At 44.1% G+C, this 24,353-nt stretch overlaps 1 protein-coding gene across 1 annotated transcript in view; it reads left to right on the top strand.

Annotated features, from left to right (window-relative positions):
* LOC147642322 (uncharacterized) overlaps positions 1-24,353 on the top strand; it is a 42,029-nt gene that overhangs the window by 12,074 nt on the left and 5,602 nt on the right. The window contains exons 4-6 of the mRNA XM_086805148.1: positions 21,208-21,386; positions 21,614-21,707; positions 21,782-21,945. Coding sequence (XP_086661274.1) covers positions 21,208-21,386; positions 21,614-21,707; positions 21,782-21,945 — 437 coding nt within the window. The remainder of the gene's footprint in view (positions 1-21,207; positions 21,387-21,613; positions 21,708-21,781; positions 21,946-24,353) is intronic.

Consider the following 24,353-nt stretch of genomic DNA (forward strand, 5'->3'; position numbering starts at 1 on the left):
TGACAGTCCCATGGATCGAGCACAGTCCAGGTCATACACGGGTGGCACTGATCTGGCTCCCGTCCATACGACACCATCCTGTTAACACACGGGTGGCACCAGTCTGGCTCCCGTCCATGTCAGCAAAATACTGGCCTCTTCACACGAGACACCGGCCTGGCCTCAAGTGAACGAGACGCAAAATCTAGGAATGGACCAAATGGTCGGCCAATTGGTGACAGTCCATAAGGTTGATTAAGAAAAAGCAGTAGTTTTGGTCAAGAAGCAAAAAGTCAAACTAGGTTGACGGCAAGCTAGGGGCACCACTGGCAAGAGGAGACTGAGCCGGACCAAAAATCTAAAAGCCGCTTTTCCAAAAAGTAGCTCCAGGGCCAAAAAGCAAGGCCTTGAAGTTAGAAAAGCAAAAGCTAAATAACTTTGACAAAAGTTTATCATTGAAAAGCAAAAGAGAAAAGCAAAGAGTAAAAAGGCAAAAGCAAAGCATGGATAAGCTTTTGGCAAAAAGCAAGGCCCTCTTCAAGTATAAAAGAAGAATGAGCCTCTTTTGAGCATCAAGTTGGAGAACAACCTCTTCATCTTTAAGGTGTTGCCATCTCCATTGAAGCTTGGAAATCATCTTCTTGATCATGAACCAAACCATGGAGTTTTTCATCGTTGCCCACTGGTGTAGAGCGCCTTCATCGGTTGTAGTGCCACATCATCACTGCTCGCACGACTGTATGGATTTGTATAGTCGTATGGAACTATACGGACATGTGCGGAGCTGTACGGATTGAAAATTTCAAAAATCCGAAAAATTTCTAAAACCCTAAAATTGCTCCAAAAATCCAAAAAACTATTTTTTGGAGGTTTTTATTTCCCGAAAACGATTAAAACAAGTTTTATATTAGTTTTCTTGTCAGAAAGAGCTTTTTCATGTTTTTTTTCATCAAGGCTGTAGGAGTTGTGGAGATTGGATGAGCAAGTGATTCTTGGACTTGGACTTGGGTCTGAATATTGGATCTGGTACTAGCCCGGTGAGAGATTCTTGTGGGTCATCCCCATGGTGTGCTCAGCATCAGAGATCTTGTGGCTCGACACCGACTTCGACTTAGGGATTCTGCATTGGCATATTTGTTTGCTTTTGTATTCATCGATTGTATTGATCCTCGCCAACGTGCCCATGGATTATTTCTGAATAAATTCCTGAAAGGGAGCAGGACCTGTTCCGTGCTCAGTGTGGTATAGTGTGCAAGATCCCTATTCCCTTCTCTCTCTCCCCTCTCTCTATCATTATCTTTTGGATACGTGGTTTGAGTTTGTCAGGGCATGCTCTGTTGGACTTACAGTGGTATCAGAGCAAGATTTCTCTTGAAGAAACTTTCTTGGGATGGCAGAGCCATGTGGAGAGCAGAGGGAGACCAAAGGCCTATTGAAGGGAACAACTATCAGGCCAATACAGGACTTCAAGATGGGAACCAGGGTCGTTGATCCATTACTCATGAGAAGAGTACCATGACTTTTAATGGTTAAGACAGTTTCTCCAAGATGAAGAATCCCTAGCTTGGAGAGCCACGAAGGAAAAGGACCAAAGAAGGGCTCGAATGTTTGAAGATTTCATCAAGGATCGAGCCATAGAAGCCGAAGGAGTTGAAGCTGTTAAATCCTATCTCTGGGCCAACGGAGTTACCATTGCAGAGCTACCTGTTCTATTTCTCATGGAGGAGACAAGGAAGCTACTCCTAGGTCTGTTTTCTCAGATGTAGTTTCCTCGGGAAAAGGAAGGCAAAGAAGCCGGAGAGATCGGAAGATCATCAAATTGACATCATGCCAGGAAGTTCGACGAATGATTTGCAGTGGTGCTTAGCCCATTGCACGTGTCGACAAATAAATGTCAGAATGCACAGCGGAAGACTAACGCACGTAGGAGACGCATCACCATCGAGCTCCATGAACACCCCCAACGGGCACTGCAGCATCCCTCCACCGGGCTCCCATCTCCCAGTGAGCTGCCTCCCAAAACACCGGCCGGAGGAGATGACTATGACAAGGTGCCACTCTAGCCTATATATGGCTCTTCAACTTCCCATGCTTCCACTTATGGGATAATCCAAGGCACCTTCTAGCCATAGATCACATGCTCGAAATCGCCAACCTTCCAACACCCTCCCTCGATTCGAGCTCCGCAAGCCACCGAGGCGCGAGGGGGTCGCCCCCAGGACCTCACGCCTGAGCCGCCCAGGACCACACACGCCCGGGCTCTGATACCATGTCAGAATGCGCACCGGAAGACTAACGCACGTAGGAGACGCATCACCATCGAGCTCCATGAACACCCCCAACGGGCACTGCAGCATCCCTCCACCGGGCTCCCATCTCCCGGTGAGTTGCCTCCCAAAACACCGGCCGGAGGAGATGACTATGACAAAGTGCCACTCTAGCCTATATATGGCTCTTCAACTTCCCATGCTTCCACTTATGGGATAATCCAAGGCACCTTCTAGCCATAGATCACGTGCTCGAAATCGCCAACCTTCCAACAATAAAACCGTGGAATCTTTGCGGACCAAAGCTGAAACAGAATTCTTTTGAAGTATCAAGACTTTATGCTAGCAAAGGACCGGAGTTAGTTATTCTAGAATTTTTTCTGGTTGAACATGATGAGATTGCATTGGAGCAGTCTTGTACCAAGCAAGCCATGTTGTGGCCTATGAATGGCAAAGACAACAAGTAAGTAGATGCATTATCTCGGAGACCCTTGAGTCATGCGGTTTCTATGGGTTACCATATGGATTTCATTTTGATGAAGGATCCTTATGCTACCAAAGAGGATTTCAAAGATGTTTTGGAACAGATTGTAGAATAGAGATTTGGTGACTTTCTATGTCATCAAGTAGGGTTTTTTTATGATGCAAACCCAAGTTATGTGTGACACAAGGAATTGAGGCTAAAGTAATGGAAGTGCCATGCTCCTCCCTATATGAGGCATAGAGACACCTTGACTACAATTCAAGCTTTGGAGAGCTACTTCTATTAGCCTACTATGAGAAAGGAAATTGAACTTTATGATTTGAGAATGTTTGGTTTGTCAGAAGGTCAAGTTTGATCGACAAACACCAGCAGGACTATTGCACCCATTGAATGCTCTATGGGAAAACATTTCTATAGATTTTATCTTTGGATTGCCAAAGTTAGGAATCAGGAATGATGAAATATGGACTATTATTGATAGATTCAGTAAGCAAGTCCACTTTATTCCCGTGAAGAAGACTATCCGCACGGAGCATATGGTGAGATTGTTTATTCAGCAGATCATGGATTATCCAAATCCATTATAAGGGATAGAGATCCTGGACTACTAGATTCTTTTGGAGAGCGCTTTTTGACAACATGAGGACCTTATCATCCTCAAACAGATGGTCAAAGTGAGATTACAAACCTTACCATTTTGGATATACTAAAGTGTTATGCTCTTGAAGCAAAGGAACAATGGGAGAAGTACTTGCCATTGGTTGAGTTTGCTTACAACACCATTCACTCCTCTGCAGGCGAAGCTTCTTTTGAGATTATCTATGGAAAACCATTGATGTTGCCCATTCTAAAGACCAAGGAAGAGATCTTCCATGTGGACGAGTTTGTTTGAGATTTGGATATAGCCTTTGCACAGGTTCGAAAGGCTATTGAGACATCTCAAGCCAAGCAAAAGAAAGCTGCAGATAAGCAGAGAAGGAAGGTCACCTTTGAAGAAGGGGATTGGGTTTTATTGCGATTTGAAAAAGCCAGACTTAGAAAGTCTAAAGCTAAGGAGCACAAGGAACCCAAGCTTGCCCCAGATACTATGGATCTTTTCAGGTTACCGAGAAGATCAACGATCTATGCTATCGATTGGACCTTCCATATCATTGGAGGATACATATGCCTTCCATGCCAACTTATAGAAGCCATATACAGGATTATCTCCAGTGGAACTTGGTTTGGAGGATCCACAAGAAGTGGAAGAACAAGAAGAAATCTTGTAGCTAGAACAGATTGTATTCCATTCCGTGAGAAAAAGAGGAAAGAAAGTGGTCAAGAATTTTCTCTTGAAGTTTAAGAATTATTCGCCTATGGATGCGAAATGGTGGATGCCAGAAGAGTACTTCTAGGTATACTTCAAGTTTATAAGGAAGTGGTTGGTTCAGATATATTTGAAGTACAGGTACTCCGACGTCTTGCGATCAAGATAGATTTAAGAGGGAGGGATTGAACCTCTAGCCCTCTTCATTATACATACATACATACATACAGGACTGAAATTGATTGTTATTTTGCTTATAATGATTACTTGGACATGCTCTAATTTGGGTGGCAACGATGCCTGATAGCCTGAGAAGCAAGACTTGTATTTGGGTGGCAATGATGCTAGATGACCCATTGACGACAACGATGTTAGAACGAGATTTGTATATGTGAGACAATGATGCCAGATGATCCATTGGACGGCAATGATGCCAGATATCTTGGACTTTGTAGTCGGGCGGTCATTGCGACCAGATGGCCCAGATGACTGTATTGGATTTCGTAGTCGGACGGTCATTGGGACGAGATGGCCCAGATGACTGTATTGGATTTCGCAGTCTGGCGGTCATTGTGACCATCTGTCTAGATGATCGTATTGGATTTCATAGTCGAGCGATCAATGCGACTGGATGGCCTAGATGACTGTTGATGAATTCTCGGGCGGTCCTAGTGACCAGATGGCCTTGAGCGATAGTTTGAGCGGTGTCCCTCGGGAGCCAAATAGCTCAGCACATTCGATGAAACCAGACAGGACAATCCATGAACAGGAGGATCATTACTTGTGCATTGCATATTGATGTATGTTTGAATTTATTTGACTTTGTGTGCTGTTTTTGATGTGTGAACAATGCTTGGATTTTATGGCATGTGATAGTCCACTGGGCTCCAGACTACTTGGCCAGTACCTAGTAGACGCAAATGATGCATACTTGTTTATTGACTAGCTTCTGTCTAGTTTTTGCGCAAGGTAAGTACGCATTTATTACACCTAACACATGTGATAGGCCATGAAGAAGTACCGTCAAGAATAAAGCTATTGGTCAAAGAAAAGGCACTGAGATGTTGCCAGATGAGCAGATGACACCACAGATATGGGAAAAGACCAGATGCGCAAGCTCACCAGATGGGGCTAGTACCTTGAAACATATGGAGGTACATGATGTACTTGGAACACATGGATATACATGGAACATATGGATGTTCTTGGAACACTTGCAGTCCGCAGTTGAGGACAACTGCAATATAAGACGGACGGAATGTAACTATTTGGTCCTCCTAGCTCTATTTCACATGATGAAACCCATGCCCGGACATCAGACATGTGGAAGAAGACATGGGAACAGGATCCATAAGGTTTGATTAAGAAAAAGGACCAGTTTTGATCAAAAAGCAAGAAAAAGCAAAAAGTCAAACTAGATTGACTGCTGCAAGCGAGGGGCATCACTGGCAAGAGGAGACTGAGCTAGATCAAAAAGCTAAAAGCAACTCCAGGGCCAAAAAGCAAGGCCCTGAAGTTAGAAAAGGAAAAGCTAAATAACTTTGACAAAAGTTGAGTAATATTTTATTATTGAAAAGCAAAAAGGGAAAAGCAAGGAGTAAAAAAGCAAAAGCAAAGCATGGATAAGCTTTTGGTAAAAAGCAGGGCCTTGTTCAAGTATAAAAGAAGAATGAGTCCCTCTTGAGCATCAAGTTGGAGAACAATCTCTTCATCTTTAAGGTGTTGCCATCTCTGTTGAAGCTTGGAAATCATCTTCTTGATCATGAACCAAACCATGGAGTTTTTCATCGTTGCCCACTGGTGTAGAGCGCCTTCATCGGTTGTAGTGCCACATCATCACTGCTCGCACGACTGTATGGATTTGTACAGTCGTATGGAACTATACAGACATGTGCGGAGCTGTACGGACTGAAAATTAAAAAACCCTAAAAATTTTAAAAACCCTAAAATTGCTCCAAAAACCCTAAGAACTGCTTTTTGGAGGTTTTTATCGTGTGAAAACTATTAAAACAGGTTTTATATCAGTTTTGTTGCCAGAAAGTGCTTTTCCATGGTTTTCTTCATCGACAAGGCTGTAGGAGCTGTGGAGTTTACTTATGGGATGAGTGAGTGATTCTTGAACTTGGACTTGGATGTGGATATAGCTCGGTGAGAGATTCTTGTGGGTCATCCCGTGGTGTGCTCGGCATCAAAGATCTCGTGCCTCAAGTCTCGACACCGACTTCGACTTAGGGATTCTACATCGGCATATTTGTTTGCCTTTGTATTCATTGATTGTATTGATCCTGGCCAACGTGCCCGTGGATTGTTCTCGAATAAATTCTTGAAAGGCGGTGGGGCTTGTTCCCGGCTCAGTGCAGTGTATTGTGCAAGATCCCTATTCCCTTCCCTCTGTCGTTATCTTTTGGATACGTGGTTGAGTCTGTCACGGCACGCCCTGGCTGGGCTTACACTCCCAGCCTGAGGTGTCAGGCTTAACCCACTTGGAGAACAAGCATGTAGAGTCATTTGAGGTTAGGGCATGTCTAAGTCAGTCCATAGATGCATTACACAAGTATATAAGAACCTGGACATGGGCCAGCCCATGGGGCTATCAAAGGCATGTATATGCCTTAGCATGTGGTGGCAAGCATCATATTGCAGCCAAGTCTCTTTTCGTCTAGCATTTAGGGCTGATAGAAGTCGTATCCAGCATCCTACAGCAGTCGACCAGCAGCCATTAGTACTAAGCAGTCGGCCATTATTCGTTCAAGTAGTCAAGAGAACATGTGTGCTCAAGTTCCCTTGGGTTCTTGGAGCATACAAGTCAGCCTCAAGCACTCCATGATTCAGTCCAAGGCAGCATAGGAGATCCTCTCATCTTCAGCCAGCATAGGTGCATATCCTCAGCAGTTCTGGATTTGCATAGGTGGCTTCATGGAGTCTTCTACAGTGCTATTGGTTCAGCCTGTGTTCGGTCTTCCTTGTCCTTGCGTTTGGCAGTCCACAGTCATCATTCATATCACTGTACAAAGTGTGTGAAAATATGCCCAACGTGCTATTTTATCGAGCCCAAAAGGGTTATTTTTTGGCATTTATTTGTCTTTGCTGCTGGCCGACAGCTCTCCCTGGCCGACCAGCAGCCCTACAGCATATATAAGAAACTTCTCATAATTCAGCAAAAAACACAGAATAATACAGCTCCGAGTTTTGCTGCAGCCGGTGCTTCTTCATCTACAGGCAGTGCATTGTTACCTTCTGCTGCTGCTGGTGTTTTCGCATCTACAGGCTGAGCATCCTCTTCAGGCTGCGTTTTTACCTACAGCTACTGTTCTGTCATCGTTAATCTACAGCACATGGGACAGCAGCCCTTTCTGCTACAGTAGAGCTTTCCAGCAGTTTTACCTCAGCATCTACTACCTTGGGATCACGGCCCTCTCCGCCCTCATCCATCATCACCAGGACAGCAGCCCTCTCTGCTCCTTTACCTCGACATCGGGACGGCAGCCCTCTGTGCTCATTTCTTCGGGACAACAACCTACCATGTGTCTTGGATTGTGGCCTTCTCCACCCTCAGCATTATCACAGGACAGCAGCCCTCTTTGCTCCTTTAGAGTCTCACACTGAGCTCTTGTACTGGATTTCATCATATATACACTCACTCATTTCATATTGTGTTGATTTGCTCTGATCTCTCATACATTTGGTCCTTTCATCCTTTTTCCCTCACATGGTATTAGAGCTATCATGAGCAAAGGGATTGAAGACCTTGAGCGCACATAGCATGGATCGTCTACCCACGATTCCGGAGGACCAACCTTTCTTACCAGATGTTGATTTTCCTTATTTAGATATAGATCACACGGAGGATGGTACTTTTTATTCACTAGAGACCCCCGTTCGAGGTCTTTCATCGCGAGACGACCAACCCATTTACACCTATTCACCCTCTACACCCTTGGCATCTCGTCTTTCTTCTCCGAGCTTATCAAACTTCTCTTCCAGAGCAGGATACATGCCTATAGCCAGTGTGCCAGAACTGGACTCCGGTATCCAGCGTCATTTGGAGAGCCTGCTGCTCAGTCTAGCCGACAGCTTGGACTTCGGTATGGGACACTTTCTCATGAAGGACAGGTACCTCTTCGATCGTTCGGAGATCCATTGTCATCAACCTTGCCAGTGACCACGTTAGGTTCGTATGTGCCTTTGAGTACTTATGCTCCTAATTCTTCGTGGGTGTCTTCTTCTGTAGCACAGGTTCAACATATGGTACCATCAACTACCCGCGATCCCTGGAATTATGTGAACCCAAATAGAGGAGGGTCTAGGAGCACAATTCACTCCCTCTTATGGAGTACCCTCGCCAGGTCTTACACCTATGCTTGGTATTAGTGGATTTTCTGGAGTTCCTCGTCAATCTTTACACTCCAGATATGGATACCAGCCATCTTGGACCCCCCCACCTCCATCCTTTCACGTCTCTATGTCTAGAAATGCTTTCATAGAAAAGACTCGTTTCAATGGGTCCAATTACCCCACCTGGGCTAATCTTATGGAACAAGTTTTCACCTCTCAAGGTTCCTGGAACCTGTTGAAGGGACTTGAAACAAAACCCCACCCTTTACTAGCACCTCGTGAAGTTATCCACTATTGGGAGACTAGGAGTGCCATTGCCATAGTGGAGCTTATGCAAGATCTTCTGTCGGAGTTTCATTCACAAGTCCAGCAATTCCCTTATGTCTCTGACAGATGGACACACCTTGCAGAGATATGCAGCACGTGATCGCACACGTCGCATTGATCTCGAGCATCAAATCCAAATTTTCTCTAAAAAAGAGCGTGATGACCTGACCGTCAAGGTTGATGAATACCGACGCTTTAATGCGGAGTACGTCACCATTGGCTCTGCCAAGTCTCAGGAAGACCAGGTTATCACTTTATTGAACAAGTTGCCTCCTAGTTTCTTTACTTTTGTCACACAGACCATTAGTCTAGAACCTATGCCTAACCTATATGAGTGTGAGTGCCAACTCCTGCGCTTCGCTCGGTTGCATGCCCAATTTCATCCCAAGAAATCTTCCTTCTCTACTCAAGAAGGGGTCCTTGTGTCCAATACCACCTCTACTCAAAAAGGGCAGCAAGGGAATGGAAACAACAACTTAACTAATCAAGGCAAATCTCAAGGCAACAATACTGATCCCAAAAACCTTGCCTCAACATCCACTCCCTACTGGTAGAATATTTCCAAAAAGAATAGATTCTTTACTCATTGTCAAATGCCCGGACATGTTGATGATGCAAGGAAAGTAGAGGTAACAATTCCACTAACTCGAATCGCCAACACAACCAAGGTGGCAGCAATGCCTGTAAGTGGCGGTCAAGAGGGGGTAATAATCCAACACCTACTTTGCAGGGTTTCCCACCAAGGAACTAGCAACAAGGCAATGGTACGAATTGACCTACATCATCTCTGTGGCGACCCACTGGTCAAGTCCCTCAAGGCCCCCCCACCCAGTCAGTTTCCTTTGCTACCTCGGAAGAGATGTCTGATTGGTCCTCTCTTACATCACATCCCGACCCCTCGGCCAATGTCGCTCAGGTCACATTTGAGGTTGATTTTGGCCACTCTTTCGGAAGGAATAAGAAACAATGTACTAGACGAGGCAATCAACGTGTGGAAGCATCCGCCCTCGTGATGATCTTTCTGTGCCCATTACTGAAGCCCACCCAACACTTCCCTGTGGCCATCCGGTCACTTGGGTAGTTGACAATGGAGCTACACACCATATGGCACACAATGCTGACATTTTCATCTCTTAGCGACGTGCTAAGGGTGAAGTTCGATGTGGCAACAACACCCTGATGCCCATCAAATCTGTTGGCACCGTTTTATTTGACGCCAACACAGGCCCCAATCAGGCAACATTGGACAATGTCTATCTTGTTCCTAACTTGGGCCTCCATTTACTTTCTGTATCCCAGCTGACCCAACTCGATTGTGGAGTTTACTTCAACAAGCGAGTTGTAGAGGTGATTGATGAGACTACCGATCTCGTTGTTGCCCGGGGTCAAGCACAAAAGGATGGCTTATACCGGGTGTCTACTTTTTTATCTGAGCCAGCTTCTGAGGATCCTGAGTTTCATCGGGTTCGTGCCTATGTGACCAGAGCTCCTTAGGACACTGAACGACTATGGCACTTTCGCTATGGTCACCTGAGTTTCATCGGGTTCGTGCCTATGTGACCAAAGCTCCTTAGGACACTGAATGACTATGGCACTTCGCTATGGTCACCTGCCATATGACACACTCTATGAGTCTTCTAGAGACGAGTTGGTTGAAGGCATATCCAGCCTCAAACTGACAAAGGATGTTTGCCAGCCATGTCAAATGGGTAAGCATCATCGTTCACCGTTTCCACATCATGCTACTCATCATGCTCGGGGTATCCTCAAGTTGATTCACTTCGACTTGAGTGTGCAATCCCCAACTCTCTCCTTGAATGGGTCCCTCTACTACATGCTGATTGTAGATGATTATTCGAGGTACATGTGGGTGTATTTCCTGAAGCATAAAAGATGCCTTTCAATACTTTTCCACGTGGGTTCGGTTAGTCACTAATCAAATGGGCATCTCGATTGGGATTGCTCCCAGTGACAATGGTGGCGAGTTTATCTCCCATCAATTTACCGAGCTCCTGCAAGAATAGGGCATTCAATGCTAACTCACCTCCACCAACTCCGCCTCACAAAATGGAGTGGTAGAGCACAAGAACCGAACTGTGATGGATATGGCGCACTCCATGCTCTTTGCAGCTGAGTTGCCTGAACGCCTTTGGTCAGAATCGGTCAACATTGCGGTGTACCTTCTGAACTGTTGCCCCACGGTCGCTATTCCTCACAGAACCCCGTTTGAGGCATTTTATGGCAAAAAATTGATTGTTTCCCATTTCCGTGTCTTTGGGTGTCGTGCGTACACTCACACTATGAATGACACAAAGGGCAAGCTTGGACCAAGGAGTGAGTTGCTCATTTTTGTGGGCTACTCTTCTGAATCAAAGGCTTACAAAGTTTTTGATCCAAGATCGAACAAAGTCTTCGTTCGTCGAGACATTGTCTTTGATGAGTGGGATTCCCTTAGCCTTCCGTTGTCCATACCATCCGAACATGAATCTCTGATTGTGCCACATGAACCCAATCAATCAACTATTACTCCGTCTCTTGAGGAGCCTTCCTCCCCTTGACAGCGACCCAGGGACCCTTTACCCCGCTAGTATTAACAGACCATGCGTGATTCTGGGACGCTTTCCCATGATACCCCTTTGGACGGTCCTCGTCGGTTCACCGGGCTTACTCCTCGTGCCTCATTTGCCTTTGTTTCTACGCAGACTATGTGGCACATGATGAGCCAACATCGTGGAAAGATGCTATCCAACAGCCACCCTGGAAACATGCTATGGAACAAGAACTCAAAAGCATTGATCGTAATGGCATGTGGTCCCTTGTGAATCGCCCCCTGTTGGAATTAGGGTTAGGGTTTCAACAATGCACACACACAAGATAGAGAAGCTTGAGAGCACACAAACTCACTAGAATAGAATAAACAAATGTGTGCCAGATACAAAAGATAAGTACACACCCCAAAATGAGTAGATAAGAGGGTGTATATACGCACGGGGGAAAAAACCTCCTAGTGAGGGAAAAAATGCCCCGGCGGTCCTAAGTGTGTTCACACACATCACTACCATATAATGCTACAAATCCCCCCTGGAGTGATGATGTGAACATGTACAGGGTATGGTTGATCAATCCTGAAAAGGCAGTAAGCCCAAAGCTTTACGAAAAGCTTCGAACTTTTCACGAGGAAGAGCCTTCGTGAATCAATCTGCCATGTTGTTATGTGTAGACACATAGATCAAGCTGATCTCTGCTGCAGAGAGTCTTTCCCTGACATAGTGGTAATGCATCTCAATGTGCTTAGTGCGAGCATGAAACACTGGGTTCCTCGCAACTGCTAATGCGCTCTGGCTGTCAGTGAAAATGGTAGTGCTAGACGACTGTCCAACACCCAAATCAGCCATAAGATGTCTGAGCCACACACTCTCAACTGTAGTTGTAAAAGCTGCCCTGTACTTAGCTTCATAGCTGGAAGTAGGTTGCTTCTTGCTGAGCCATGATATACACGAATCACCAAGGTGAAAGCAAAACCCACTAGTGGACACTCGTGTGTCATAACATCCAATCTGAATCACTAAAAGCAGGCAGCTGTGACTCACCCTCCTTGGGATAAAACAATCCAAAATACTGAGTGCCCTGCAAATAGCGGAAAACGCGTTTGACAGCCTGCCAATGCTTTCTACCTGGGCTATGCATAAATTTGCTCAACTGTGAGACTACATAGTGTATATCTGGCCTCGTGTTGCATACATAAAGAGGGATCCAACAACCTGCTGATACAAACTAGCATAAAAAGAGTCTCTTGCATCTTGAAGACTAAGTCGAGTACCTGTCTCCATAGGTGTAGCCACAGGTTTACAGTCTTCAAGATTAAACCTCTTCAATAGCTTCTGTATATATTTAGATTGTAGCATAACAATGCCATCATTGCGCTACATAAAGTGAATCCCCAAATAATAATGCAAGGGTCCCAAATCTGACATCTCAAACGGTGACTGCAAATCAGCCTTTAAGGCTGAAATCTGATCTATATTGCGTCCCGTAAGCAGCATGTCATCAACGTATAGAACGACGACCAAAAATGTGTCCTTACTCCTCTTCACATAGAGGGTACTCTCTGTTGGACTGTTGCAAAAATCATTTGCAACCAAGTATATGCATGAATCTTCTCATACCATGCTCTAGGAGCTTGCTTAAGGCCATAAAGAGCCTTTTTCAACGTGCATACTTTAGACTCTTTCCCTTTCATATCAAAACTAGGAGGTTGCGATACATACACCTCCTCATGTAAATCACCATTCAAGAATGCAGTCTTAATGTCCAACTGATGTACATTCCACCCATGATGTGCTCATCGCATTGACAAATTTTTACGAGCCAAGGTTTTCAACCATCTCATTGTGATCCCAACATCTATATCCAGACAGATCAGGGGATGGTTTGCTATCTAGTACTGTATGTCGATGATCTCATCATCTCTGGATCACATCACGCCAAAGTGGCTGATATCATGGCACAGCTGAGATGAACTTTTGAGATGACTGATCATGGTGTTCTCTCATATTTCCTTGGGATGGAGGTGGTCCAATATCCTAATGGTATTTTTGTGTCACAACAAGAGTATTGTCTTCAACTCATTACTTCCTACTATTCTTATGGTGCTATCCTTGTGGCTACCCCATTGGATCCAACCATCAAACTATCAAAGGAAGAGGACTCACCTCCATATGAAGAGCGATTCTACCACCAAGTGGTTGAGAAACTCGTATGGCTCACAAATTCTCGACCTGACATTTCCTATTGCACATCCATTTTAAGTCAGTATTTCAATGCTCCTAAGGGGCCACATTGGAGTTCAGTGATGAGGGTTGTTCGCTATCTAGTAGGTACCTATATGTTTGGACTTCACTATAGTCGTGGGATCACCCTACGTGGTTACACGGACTCCGACTGGGTTGGTGATATCGATTCCCAGCGTTCTCATGGTGGTTATTTATACTCCCTTAGATCTGCCCCTTTCTCTTGGTCTAGCAAGAAGCAGGATACCATTGCAGGTTCTTCCGATGAGGCTGAGTACCGGGCCCTCTATGACACCACCACTGAGGCTATGTATCTTCGTCAGCTTCTTGCGGAGATGCGCTTTACCATTGACACCGCTTCTACCATCTTCGTCAATAGTCACAGTGCGATTGTCCTTGCTGGCAATCCTATTTTTTCTAACCGTACCAAGCATGTGGGTGTCCATTTTCATTTAACCAGGGAACAGGTTGAGCTTGGTACCATTAGGCTCCAGTACATTCCTACGGTAGACAACCATGCTGACATCCTTACAAAGTCCGTCAACCGGCCCATCCTCCAGCGTCTTCGCGAATGGATCGGCATCGGTCCTCCACCATCACCCTCTGCACATTGAGAGGGGGACCATCCTCTCCTTTTAGTGTTTTATCATTGTTGTATCGGGCACATGAGTCAGCGAAAACCCCATGAGGGCACGGCTCATGTGAAAACCCACTGCAGAGCATTTACCATCTTGCATTCCCTTTGCATAGCATTCTGTTTTTTGTGTTTGGGGCTCATGTGTGAATGAAAACCCAAAAATGGGCATTCATGAATGTGAAAACCTCTTGCATTGTGGCATTTATCTAGTACCGCCCACACTCAAAAAGACTACTCTCATGTCAAAGAGCCCATGATCAACACCCTCCACAAACCAAATCCAACTTTTTCGTAATGTTCCTCTTCAACCCCTTTTTCATCCTTTTTTCATCTTCTCTCATGGTCCCCTTTTGGCCTGAGAGGGGGTGTGTGAAAATATGCCCAACTTGCTATTTTAGCCAGCCCAAAAGGGTTATTTTTTTGGCATTTATTTGTCTTTGCTGCTGGCCGACAGCTCTCCCTGGCCGACCAGCAGCCCTACAGCATATATAAGAAACTTCTCATAATTCAGCAAAAAACACAGAATAATACAGCTCCGAGTCTTGCTGCAGCCGGTGCTTCTTCATCTACAAGAAGTGCATCGTTACCTTCCGCTGCTGCTGGTGTTTTCGCATCTACAGTCTGAGCATCCTCTTCAGGCTGCGTTATTACCTATAGCTACTGTTCTGCAGTAGCCTTCGTCTACAGCACTTGCGTTTCTCAGGAGTTGTTCTGCAGTAGCTTTTGCCTACAGTATATCATCGTTTATCTACAGCACATGGGACAGCAGCCCTCTCTGCTACAGTAGAGCTTTCCAGCAGTTTTACTTCAGCATCTACTACCTCGGGATCGTGGCCCTCTCTGCCCTCATCCATCATCACCGGGACAGCAGCCCTCTCTGCTCCTTTACCTCGACATTGGGATGGCAGCCTTCTCTGCTTATTTCTTCGCGACAGCAGCCTACCATCTGCCTGGGATTGTGGCCTTCTCGAATCTCCACCCTAAGCATTATCATGGGACAGCAGCCCTCTCTGCTCCTTCAGAGTCTCACACTGCGCTCTTGTACTGGATTTCATCATATATACACTCACTCATTACATGCTGTGTTGATTTGCTTTGATCTCTCATACATTTGGTCCTTTCGTCCTTTTTCCCTCACACAAAGTTCTCCCAAGTAATACAAGCAAATACTCCTGCATGTAGGGGGGGCCCTTCAGTGGGTAATTGGGACCCAATCTGATGTCGATTCTTATCTTCTCTCTCAACTCTTCTCTCTTAAGTAAAGTGGATTGCATAAACTCAATAGTTTAAAGAAGGCTTTGTTGTGTGTTATGATGGTCAACCTATTGCATGCTACAAGTATGTAACCTAGAAAGACCATGGTTCACTTTCCCAAATATGGCGTGTCCAACACACAACCTTAGGAACATCCTCCAACACACAACCTTAGGAACATCCTCCAATTTAATCCTTATCTGATGGTAGTGTGGCTTTAAATAAGTCTTTGTGAAATACTTAGCACCTTGAAGATGATCCACTAGGTCACCTATCTTCAATAAAGGATTCCAATTTATAATCTTGAGCTGTAGTATCAGGAGACGGCCATTCCCTAGCTAAAAGTTGCAGAAACTCTGTTTCTCGGGAGTTTTGTCTTTGTTTCTCCATTTCCTAATCTCACTGAGAATTTCCCCACAATTTTCTTCTAGTAAGTTTTGATTTTCCTCAATTTTCCTTGTTATATTATGATTTATCCTAAGTTTCTCCTCTATATCTCTTAACAATTTTCATCATTTCTATTTGTATCTCTACTATATAGTGTTAAAGGCATGCTGTTTCCCTAGCCATTTCCATTTCCTACTCTCAAGCCATTTTTGTTGCTCAGTGCGTGGACATCATCTGTTTCTGTTGCATCAACGATGTTTTGAGCTCATTCAGCCCCTTGTAATCTACACAAAACACATACTATTGTACTTCTTTGAAAGAAGAAGAGGCGTGTCCCATGGAGACTTACTTGATTGAATTAACCGTATCTTGGAGCTATCTAGCAATCCTATTTTCCTCTTTCTAACTTAACTGACACAGTTTCCTAAAGACGGGTTGCTACCAAGGAGGAACTCAATTTGATGGTCTTGGTTGCATGGCTTTTGCACCTTCGTTGTGTTTCTTGCTTGGAGTAGGCAGCCCTCGGCATGCACACAAGCTATGGATTCTTGCAAGAATGATAGATGATCAGAATGACTTGTGGAGCACCTATATATAGTGGCTAGGAGGTAGGAGCATCTGACCGATTGGAGCTTAATAAGTGTGAACTACTAAGGTTATAAAACCTTTACAATAATAAACGAGGGTTAAATGAATACTTACCACCTGTTCACATGCTGCAAACCATGTTAGAATACAAGGTGTTAACACGGCTCACGGGTGGACGTGCCCTGCCCGTGAACTGGACATGTCATAGCAGGCATTCACACGAAAACAAGTCACGCGAAATCATTTTCAGGAAAGCAGAGATGCGTACACATGGATTATGCAATGGCTATATATTCCGTTCTTGGAACCTGTAAATAGCAGGTCTTCCTGAGCACGGAACTGGCTTAGTGGGAAGCCTAAACTGAGATCCTTGACAGGGGTCCTGGCCACACTACGGGTGGCACGAGGCTTGGCCTCTCATAGGTGACACAAGTCCTGGTCTTAGTACAGGCGACACGAAACTTCTTGGCATAAATCGATTAATCTATTTTTCTTTGTAGATTTCACCATCTTGGCTTGTGTGGTTTACAAGAGTAGAGGTGTTGGTTAATGACTTTTTAGAATGCCCAATCAGTAACTAGGTTAGCCTCATTAGTTGAGGCTTTCTCCTCCTTTGTTCCTGTGGCTTATGCTTTCTTCTTTAAGTAATAACCTTTGTTGTTGATGTGATTGGTTCTTCCACAGAAGCTGCACTTCATTTTGGATTTCTTCTTGAAGGAACAATCTTTTTAGAATGCCCAATCAGTAACTAGATTCGCCTCATTAGTTGAGGCTTTCTCCTCCTCTGTTTCTGCAAGGTTGGCCTTTGCTTTCTTCTTGAAGTAACAATCTTTGTTGTTGATGTGATAGGTTCTTCCACAAAAGTTGCACTTCATTTTGGATTTGTCTTTGGGTATGGAACCCTTGTTGTAGGAAGCTACCTTTGATGGTGAAGTAAGCTTAGGTCCTCCATTGAAAAGCTTTGCTTTGATCTTCTTGTCCTCTTCAAGTAGAGAACTTTCCACACCTTCCAAGGTTGGCTATGGAATGTTCTTCAAGGTGCTCACAATGTGGTCAAACACTTCAAGCATGCTCTTTAGGAACATTGCAATAGCATCATCTTCCCCTATTGGTGCTTTGAGGGTTGCCGGTTGAGATATGCTGCAAAGGATTCTTCAACCTTCAAATTTAATTCATATCATTGTACTTTAAGATTGATCTTAGAGTTCTTGCCTTGAGCATTAAAGAGTTTATCTAAATCATTCCATGCATCAAGAGAGTTTTGTGCACTTGCAACATGATGAATTGTCATTAAGCCCTAGTTCTATGATGACAAACTCCTTCTCATCTTTTGCACTCCATAATGCATCTCCTTCTCTAGTATTAGGCTTCTTTACATCACCATTAACAATACCCCATAACCCTCTCTCATGAGTAAGAACTTGACCGTAACTTGCCATGTATGGAAGTGATGACCATCAAACTTGTCTATATTGAGGTTTGAGGTGGATGCCATGATGCAAGCGAAGGTTCAACACTTGAAAATACTTCAAATGTTAGTGTCTAATCCCTAATACAAAAAATGCTTAGATTCCTTCTCCATAGATATACATAATAGTGTTAAGAATTCAAAGAATCCGAGAGATTTGACATAGTGATAATGGTGAGGCTTTGCTTTGTTGATTTCCTTCTTGCTTTTGAGGGTAGCCTTTTTAGCTTTTGCTTTATGTGAAGAAGGCATTGTAAATGACTCTCAAAGCTAATGGGGTCTTAACACTTGATTAGATTTAATCATGGTCAGTGTCTTAGCCCTTGTACAAAGTGATTTGGTAACACATTTAGTGCTAAACCCAAGATTAAGCAAGAAACATCAAGAATACGCTCTCTAGTTTTTATGCAAAAAAACACCGTGTTTTGGAGTGACCAATTGGAGGCTCCAAGGAAGGGGAAAATGCAAATTGATTGCACACAAGAGCTCAGCCACATCCAAAATATTAATTTTGAACCCTTAATGGTCCAAAAATACCATCAACATTAGCATTAGTCTCTCTGTCAATCAAAGTTAGCAGAAAACGAAGATAAAGGTTAGTGCTCACCAGCTGGCCGACCAGTATATTTCAGGATTTATGAGCATGTTTAGATGAGTCGTGGACAAGAAGAATTGGCTGACAGCAGTATACTGGCCGACTTGTGATGAAGATAGAGCCCTATAAAAGGCTAGGCCCAAACATGGTCATATTCATCTGATCCCTTGGGGGCAAGTCAAGCCAGTCAATAGGCAGTCTAGACATGCACATCTTTTTGTACCATATCAATATACTGAAAATGCAGTTCATCTCTCTCTTCTCTCTGCTGTCTATTCATTGCTATTGCATTAGTGTTTCTAATCAGTAGGCTTAGGACTGGATTGATTACATCAATGCAACATTGGTATCAAAGCATTCAGGCTTACCATCTAAGCACTAAGCTGTCGCAAGAAAGGTGTACAGATCCATGGAAGAATGTGACCAGGGTAGCATTTATGAGGTGGTCTTCTGTCTTCAGAAGGCAAAGGCAGAGGAAAGCATTCCTTGGGAGTTGTGTGCTCAAAGGAGCATACCATTCCAAAGGTGGAGCATCAGGAATGATCATTCTGAGGAGGTGACCATAGCTTATGTTAAGGGAAGAGGATTGGAGGCATGGGAGCAAAGTGGAATAGATGCACAGTTCTCAAACTAGACTTGGAGTGGAATTAGAGGAATGACATAGTTTTCAGTGAAAGTGTCAGAAGTCAAGCAGTAGGGAGGAAGGATGATAGGTTTCCAACCCATCAACAAGTTTAGCAGGAGGGAATGTCAGTCAATAGGCAGGTCATAGTCAGTCAATAGGCAGTCTTTTGGTCAAGAATTCCTTCCTTTTTGGAAGGCCAAAGGCCATGGAAGCTGTACAGACATATACATCTTTTAGTACCATATCAATATACTGAAAATGTAGTTCATCTCTCTTCTCTCTGTTGTCTATTCATTGCTATTTTATTCGTGTTCCTACTCTGTAGTCTTAGGGCTGGATCAAGTGCAGCAAGGTTTCCGCATGCAACATCTGGTGCAACACTTTAACTTTTTGACAAACTGGGTAGTCTTTCGCATAAGTGAACTTCCATTCGTGGCCAGTAGAAATGCCTTTCCAACTTCTCCAAAGTGGAGTTCATGCCCCTGTGTCTACTGCTAGCAATGGTGTCGTGGAGAAGAGGTTCCCTCATGTTGTTTCTTCAAGATATAGAGGCAGGCTTTGGAGAAAAGCTAGCCATCTCGTATCAAGGAATGGCATGGTCCTATGGCATCTATACGGCATCTTCAAAAACATAAAAATGTGAAGTAATCATACCAATTTGCCATGTGAAAAATCATGATAGGGCTATATTACCATGTGACTATCTCCTGTGATGATCCTATGAGATTAAAAAAAAGGGGTCAACTGTGCCGTTGGGCATATCTCATTCTGATCATGATATCTAGTAGTGGATCTGATGAGAGGCCTTCTCCGGATCTGAGGTCTATGACATGTAGTAAAAGTCATCTTTGGGTGCCTAGAGGCAGCTAGGTCCATGAAGCAGTGAGGGAGCCTTGTGATCATGGTTGCTCTAGAGGTGCTTTTATAGATTGATGCTGGAATTCCTTGTTTCTTTGCCTCTGTTGATCTGCTCTTTGAAAAAAGGATGTGATAAGTGCCTTGCTATGCTGTTTTTGCCTCCCCATTTGTCTTGTGAGTTTGTCTCAATTTCTATTATCTCCAGTAAGAAGAGGGCCACACATCTCTGATCCTCATACTCACACGGTGGAGGGGACTGCATCCCTTGTGATACAAGGATTGGAATCTACCTCTAATCTCATAGTAAGTTGGGCATCAGAGGACTGCATGCTCCTCTGAAGAGAGAGAAAGAGAGAGATCTCTGGTCCTCATACTACAGCACCCATGGTATAGTGGCCCAAAACTCTCCTGCAAGAGGCAATGAAATCTCCACTGTAACTGATAATATGTTGGGCATCTGAACATATAGTGAGCCTCGTCCTCTACCTCCCCTATGGTGCATACTGTGCATATCCGCTCCTCTGGTGGGATGTTCTCAGCTCTCCCAGTCTCTACTCGGAGGCAGTGGGAGGATCTCTTAGCTGACCAATCGCCATGTGCATAGCATTGTGACATGTGGATCTGCATGTAACTCGGGATCTCAAAGAATCCATCCCTGTTGAGTCTCAAAAAATGCTACTTGTAGAACTCATGTTTCGTCCCTCTCTCTGATGATAACACCGAAGTCTGATGTATGTGTAGGCGGAGTATATCCAACCAGATGATCCGGTTGATCTTCTTTCATGAAAGGTCAAGGTGTGGGGAGTCTAGGCTGTACTGAAATGGGGGGAGACGAACCATATGCAATCCATGTGCATGAAACCATTCAACTACCTCCGGGTACCATACCTGCTTTGGTAAGGGTGGTGGCTGTCTTCTCCGTGAGATGTTGGGCAGTTTGGCCTGTCTCTCTTGCTCCCTTTCCCTTTCCTTCTCACTAGTGCTAGGGGGGGGGGAGATGGTAGGCAGTTTGGCCTGTCTCTGTCGCTCCCTTTCCCTTTCCTTCTCACTAGTGCTAGGGGAGAGAGAGAGAGAGAGAGAGAGAGAGAGAGAGAGAGAGAGAGAATGTTTGGTACCTAATTCTGTGCAATTTATGGATTCATTTGTGTAATGCAAGCATGCATGTTTGCAGAATTCTGATGCATTGCACAAAGCAACTGTTTGTGTTGGTTTTGATTCTTGCAGCTTTATTTTAAAAAGTTTTCTTTTATAGTTCAAGGGTTTTTTGTGTGGAAGGACAAGGGTTGTGAACTTCTGATTATTTTTAGAGAACAAGGAGGATAATGCTGATGAGAGGAAGAGCCGCGAAGCAGTTCAAAAACTATGGTGAGCTTCTCTATCAGGAGGCATTGAGCAAGGACGCAGAAAGGAAAAGGATTGCAGAACAGAAGCATTTAGAGGATCAATCTCATGAGTTGAGAGGGCTCACTGCAAAACCTGAAATTAGGTGATCACGATGTGGCTGGTGAATTGTAAATGCATAAAGTGAAACCCCTCAAATAGGCATCGTGTAAGCTTGATTTAAGTAGTTACATGCCTCAAGTGGCCCTTAAAAGCATTCAAAGAGTGATGCCAAGTTTCTTACTAAACAAACACAAAACATGTCTTATATTTTAAATGGTATTTTCAAGGTTGTGATGTATTTGGATAAGTGTTGATGGACTTGTCTTGTAGTAAATACGCGAAACAACTGAAACGGTCTGATAAGTTTTGGGAGAGGCTTTCAACTGACAACTCAAAGCATCATCTCCGTGAATTACAGCATGAGGTATGAACATGATTGCTGTAGAGATTTTTACCTTTTGAGTTGTTCGTATCTGACACTTTTCTATCTGTTTGTAGTCTTTGGAGATGAAACTCATGGAGTGCACCTTCAGACCAAGGATTAATAGGAATTTTTTTGGGGATCAGGATGCAAGCAATTCAAACCGCTTTGATCAGTTGTTTTGGGATGCGGAAAACCGCCGGCGTCGCCAAGCTGAGTACATGCAATGGTATCCTGAAGGGTAATAAAAACATCTTTGTAGCTCTTTCATGATGTATTTCTTGGTCTTGCTATGACGTAGTATTCTCCTTAGATTTTTTGGAGTCAAATCACCTTTAGTCAAAGTTATGGCCTTGTTAACTTGAGGGTGGCCAAGGTAAATTGATCTTTGCATGTGTGAAAGTTCTTGTTAGTTTCTTTAGATTTATTGATGGTGAATAAGACACATTTTTGGCTTTTGGATACAGGCCCTTGATATATTTATGTAAGTAGAGATTTTGACCATGATTGTAAGGTCTTCACAAGAGCATGCCCATGGATTATCTAACATAGAACCACTATGGATGAGCATAGAGGACATATGTGAGAAACCCTAGCACGGTTTCCATAGACCTGAATGTCGAATACATCGCGTGACCGTGATAGATTGTGGCTAGCAACTCACCACCCAACCACAGGTTTGGTACCTTAAACCACCCCCGAGCCTGAGATGAGATTGCCGCGTGCTTGCTAGTCACCCCCAACCTGGCGTCCCATACCACCAAGCTTAAGCCACCCGTTGATAGCTCTGTGGCCGAGAGATCCTACGTGCTCCATAGTATCCCCAGGCTACCGCATGGTTCCTTGATTGCTTGTGTCTAGTAAGTGACCCTAGGTCCCTTATTTAGTAATAACCGTGCTATAAGCGGCTTGCTTTTATTTATAAAGCTTCCTTGCTTTATTTATAAGCTTTTAGCCATTATTAGCCCTACGCTATTAATTAGAAGCTCTTAGCCAATTTAGACCTCTTCTTGCTAGCGTTCTTAGTCCACGTGTGAACCCTCCAAGTCCCCACCCCCTTGGCTAAGCCTTAACCCTAATTTTGACCGGTCGTAGGCACTCAGTCCTAGATGGAGAAGTTCCAAACTTCTTATCTCTTGCATGTACGATTCATGCATCGATATCACTTGGCCATCACGAGAGAGAGTGTGAGAAATCAACGTACGTGTAACATGTCATGCACAATCAACCAAGAAAGTTCCTTATCTCGTTGTCACTTAGAGACTAGCACTACCCCTCATAGTTACCATAGATTAACTATGCCGAAGCATAGAGCATTCTAGATCAGAAACCCGCGAAGCCTCAAGAGATCTATATGAGAATACACTCTGGTGTCCCATACCACCAGAGCACACCCCACATAAAACCCTCGTTAAGCATTTGATCATAGGTGGAATGGCCAACTTTCCCCCCATATATCGTAGCCTTGAAGCAACCGAATTTCTCCCTGAACACCAAGGTCAAACCTTAGGTCAACTTGAGGGTCAATCTTATCCATGCAAAGTCAAGGATAAAAGATACCACCACACCTCAATCTGTCATGGGCTCCTGTAGTCAGCGCAACTGGCTGTCTATGAGCTGTCTGAAAACCTTGGCCTAGGCATCTAGGAGTATGATCAACTCCGCAAGACTGATTGACTCGGCACTATGTCTTGGGTTATGCCAACTCCGGACAAGACTGACTACCACTAGCCACCTAGTGGCTATCCGGATAACACCAAGGGTTCATGGTAAATCTTGGTATCCTTCCCACATCCTTTAAAAATGCCATGTCTACTCATGTAGAAAGCATGCAAGACAATAAATTCCATCATAGTTCGGCAAAAGACCTCTAAAAATGAAATATTATTAATGAGGGGTTTTACAAAAAATACAGTAAATACTAAAATCATGACTTAAGGTCTATGAAGTCAAATCCATTGAGCTATTCTTGGACCCACCAATGTGTGTTGGAATTTTGACCTGAATCCCACGTTGCAATAACCTCCAGACACCACCGGACAACCTCATGGTCATCTGCTGGTGAAGGCACAGAGCACCCATCAACCTGGGTTTTGACATCATCCACCCTTGTGGGATATTGGATAACATGCTCTTGACTGGTGATCTCACTGTCATCATCCCATTTGGGACCCTCGACAAAGCTTTCGTGATCATTGTGCAACATTTCTACTGGTGGAGGACATGGTCCAAGCCAACCCAGTGGCTTTACGTGCTCAAAGTCCTTTGACTTCACGAAATTACTATCCACTTTGATTCCGCATAAATACTACCCTTTTGAGTCCATGAAGTTGTGCCAAACTTGCGTACTTTCCTTTGGAAAAAGCAGTACTTTCCTTGGAAAAGTGGCAGTAAAAGTTGAGGTTTACGGGTAAAGAAGTGAAAGAGTAAAGAAAGGTTTGGGAAGAGGCAAGCAAATCCCATGTGAACAGGGGTCTGATGGATACGGGCACCAAAACTGTGCTCCGTGTACCTGGAGAACCTCGATAGAGATGCTTGAGAGAGTTTCTTGTGCAACCCTAAGGCACATGAGAATGTAAACCCCTTTTTATAGAGTACCATGAAAAAAACTTCATGCATTTCTCGAAAGCTTGCCCTTAAAAAAGAAAA

Source organism: Cibotium barometz, chromosome 1 (assembly GCF_041138505.1).
Source record: "Cibotium barometz isolate CiBa-2024 chromosome 1, ASM4113850v1, whole genome shotgun sequence".
Lineage (NCBI taxonomy): Eukaryota > Viridiplantae > Streptophyta > Polypodiopsida > Cyatheales > Cibotiaceae > Cibotium > Cibotium barometz.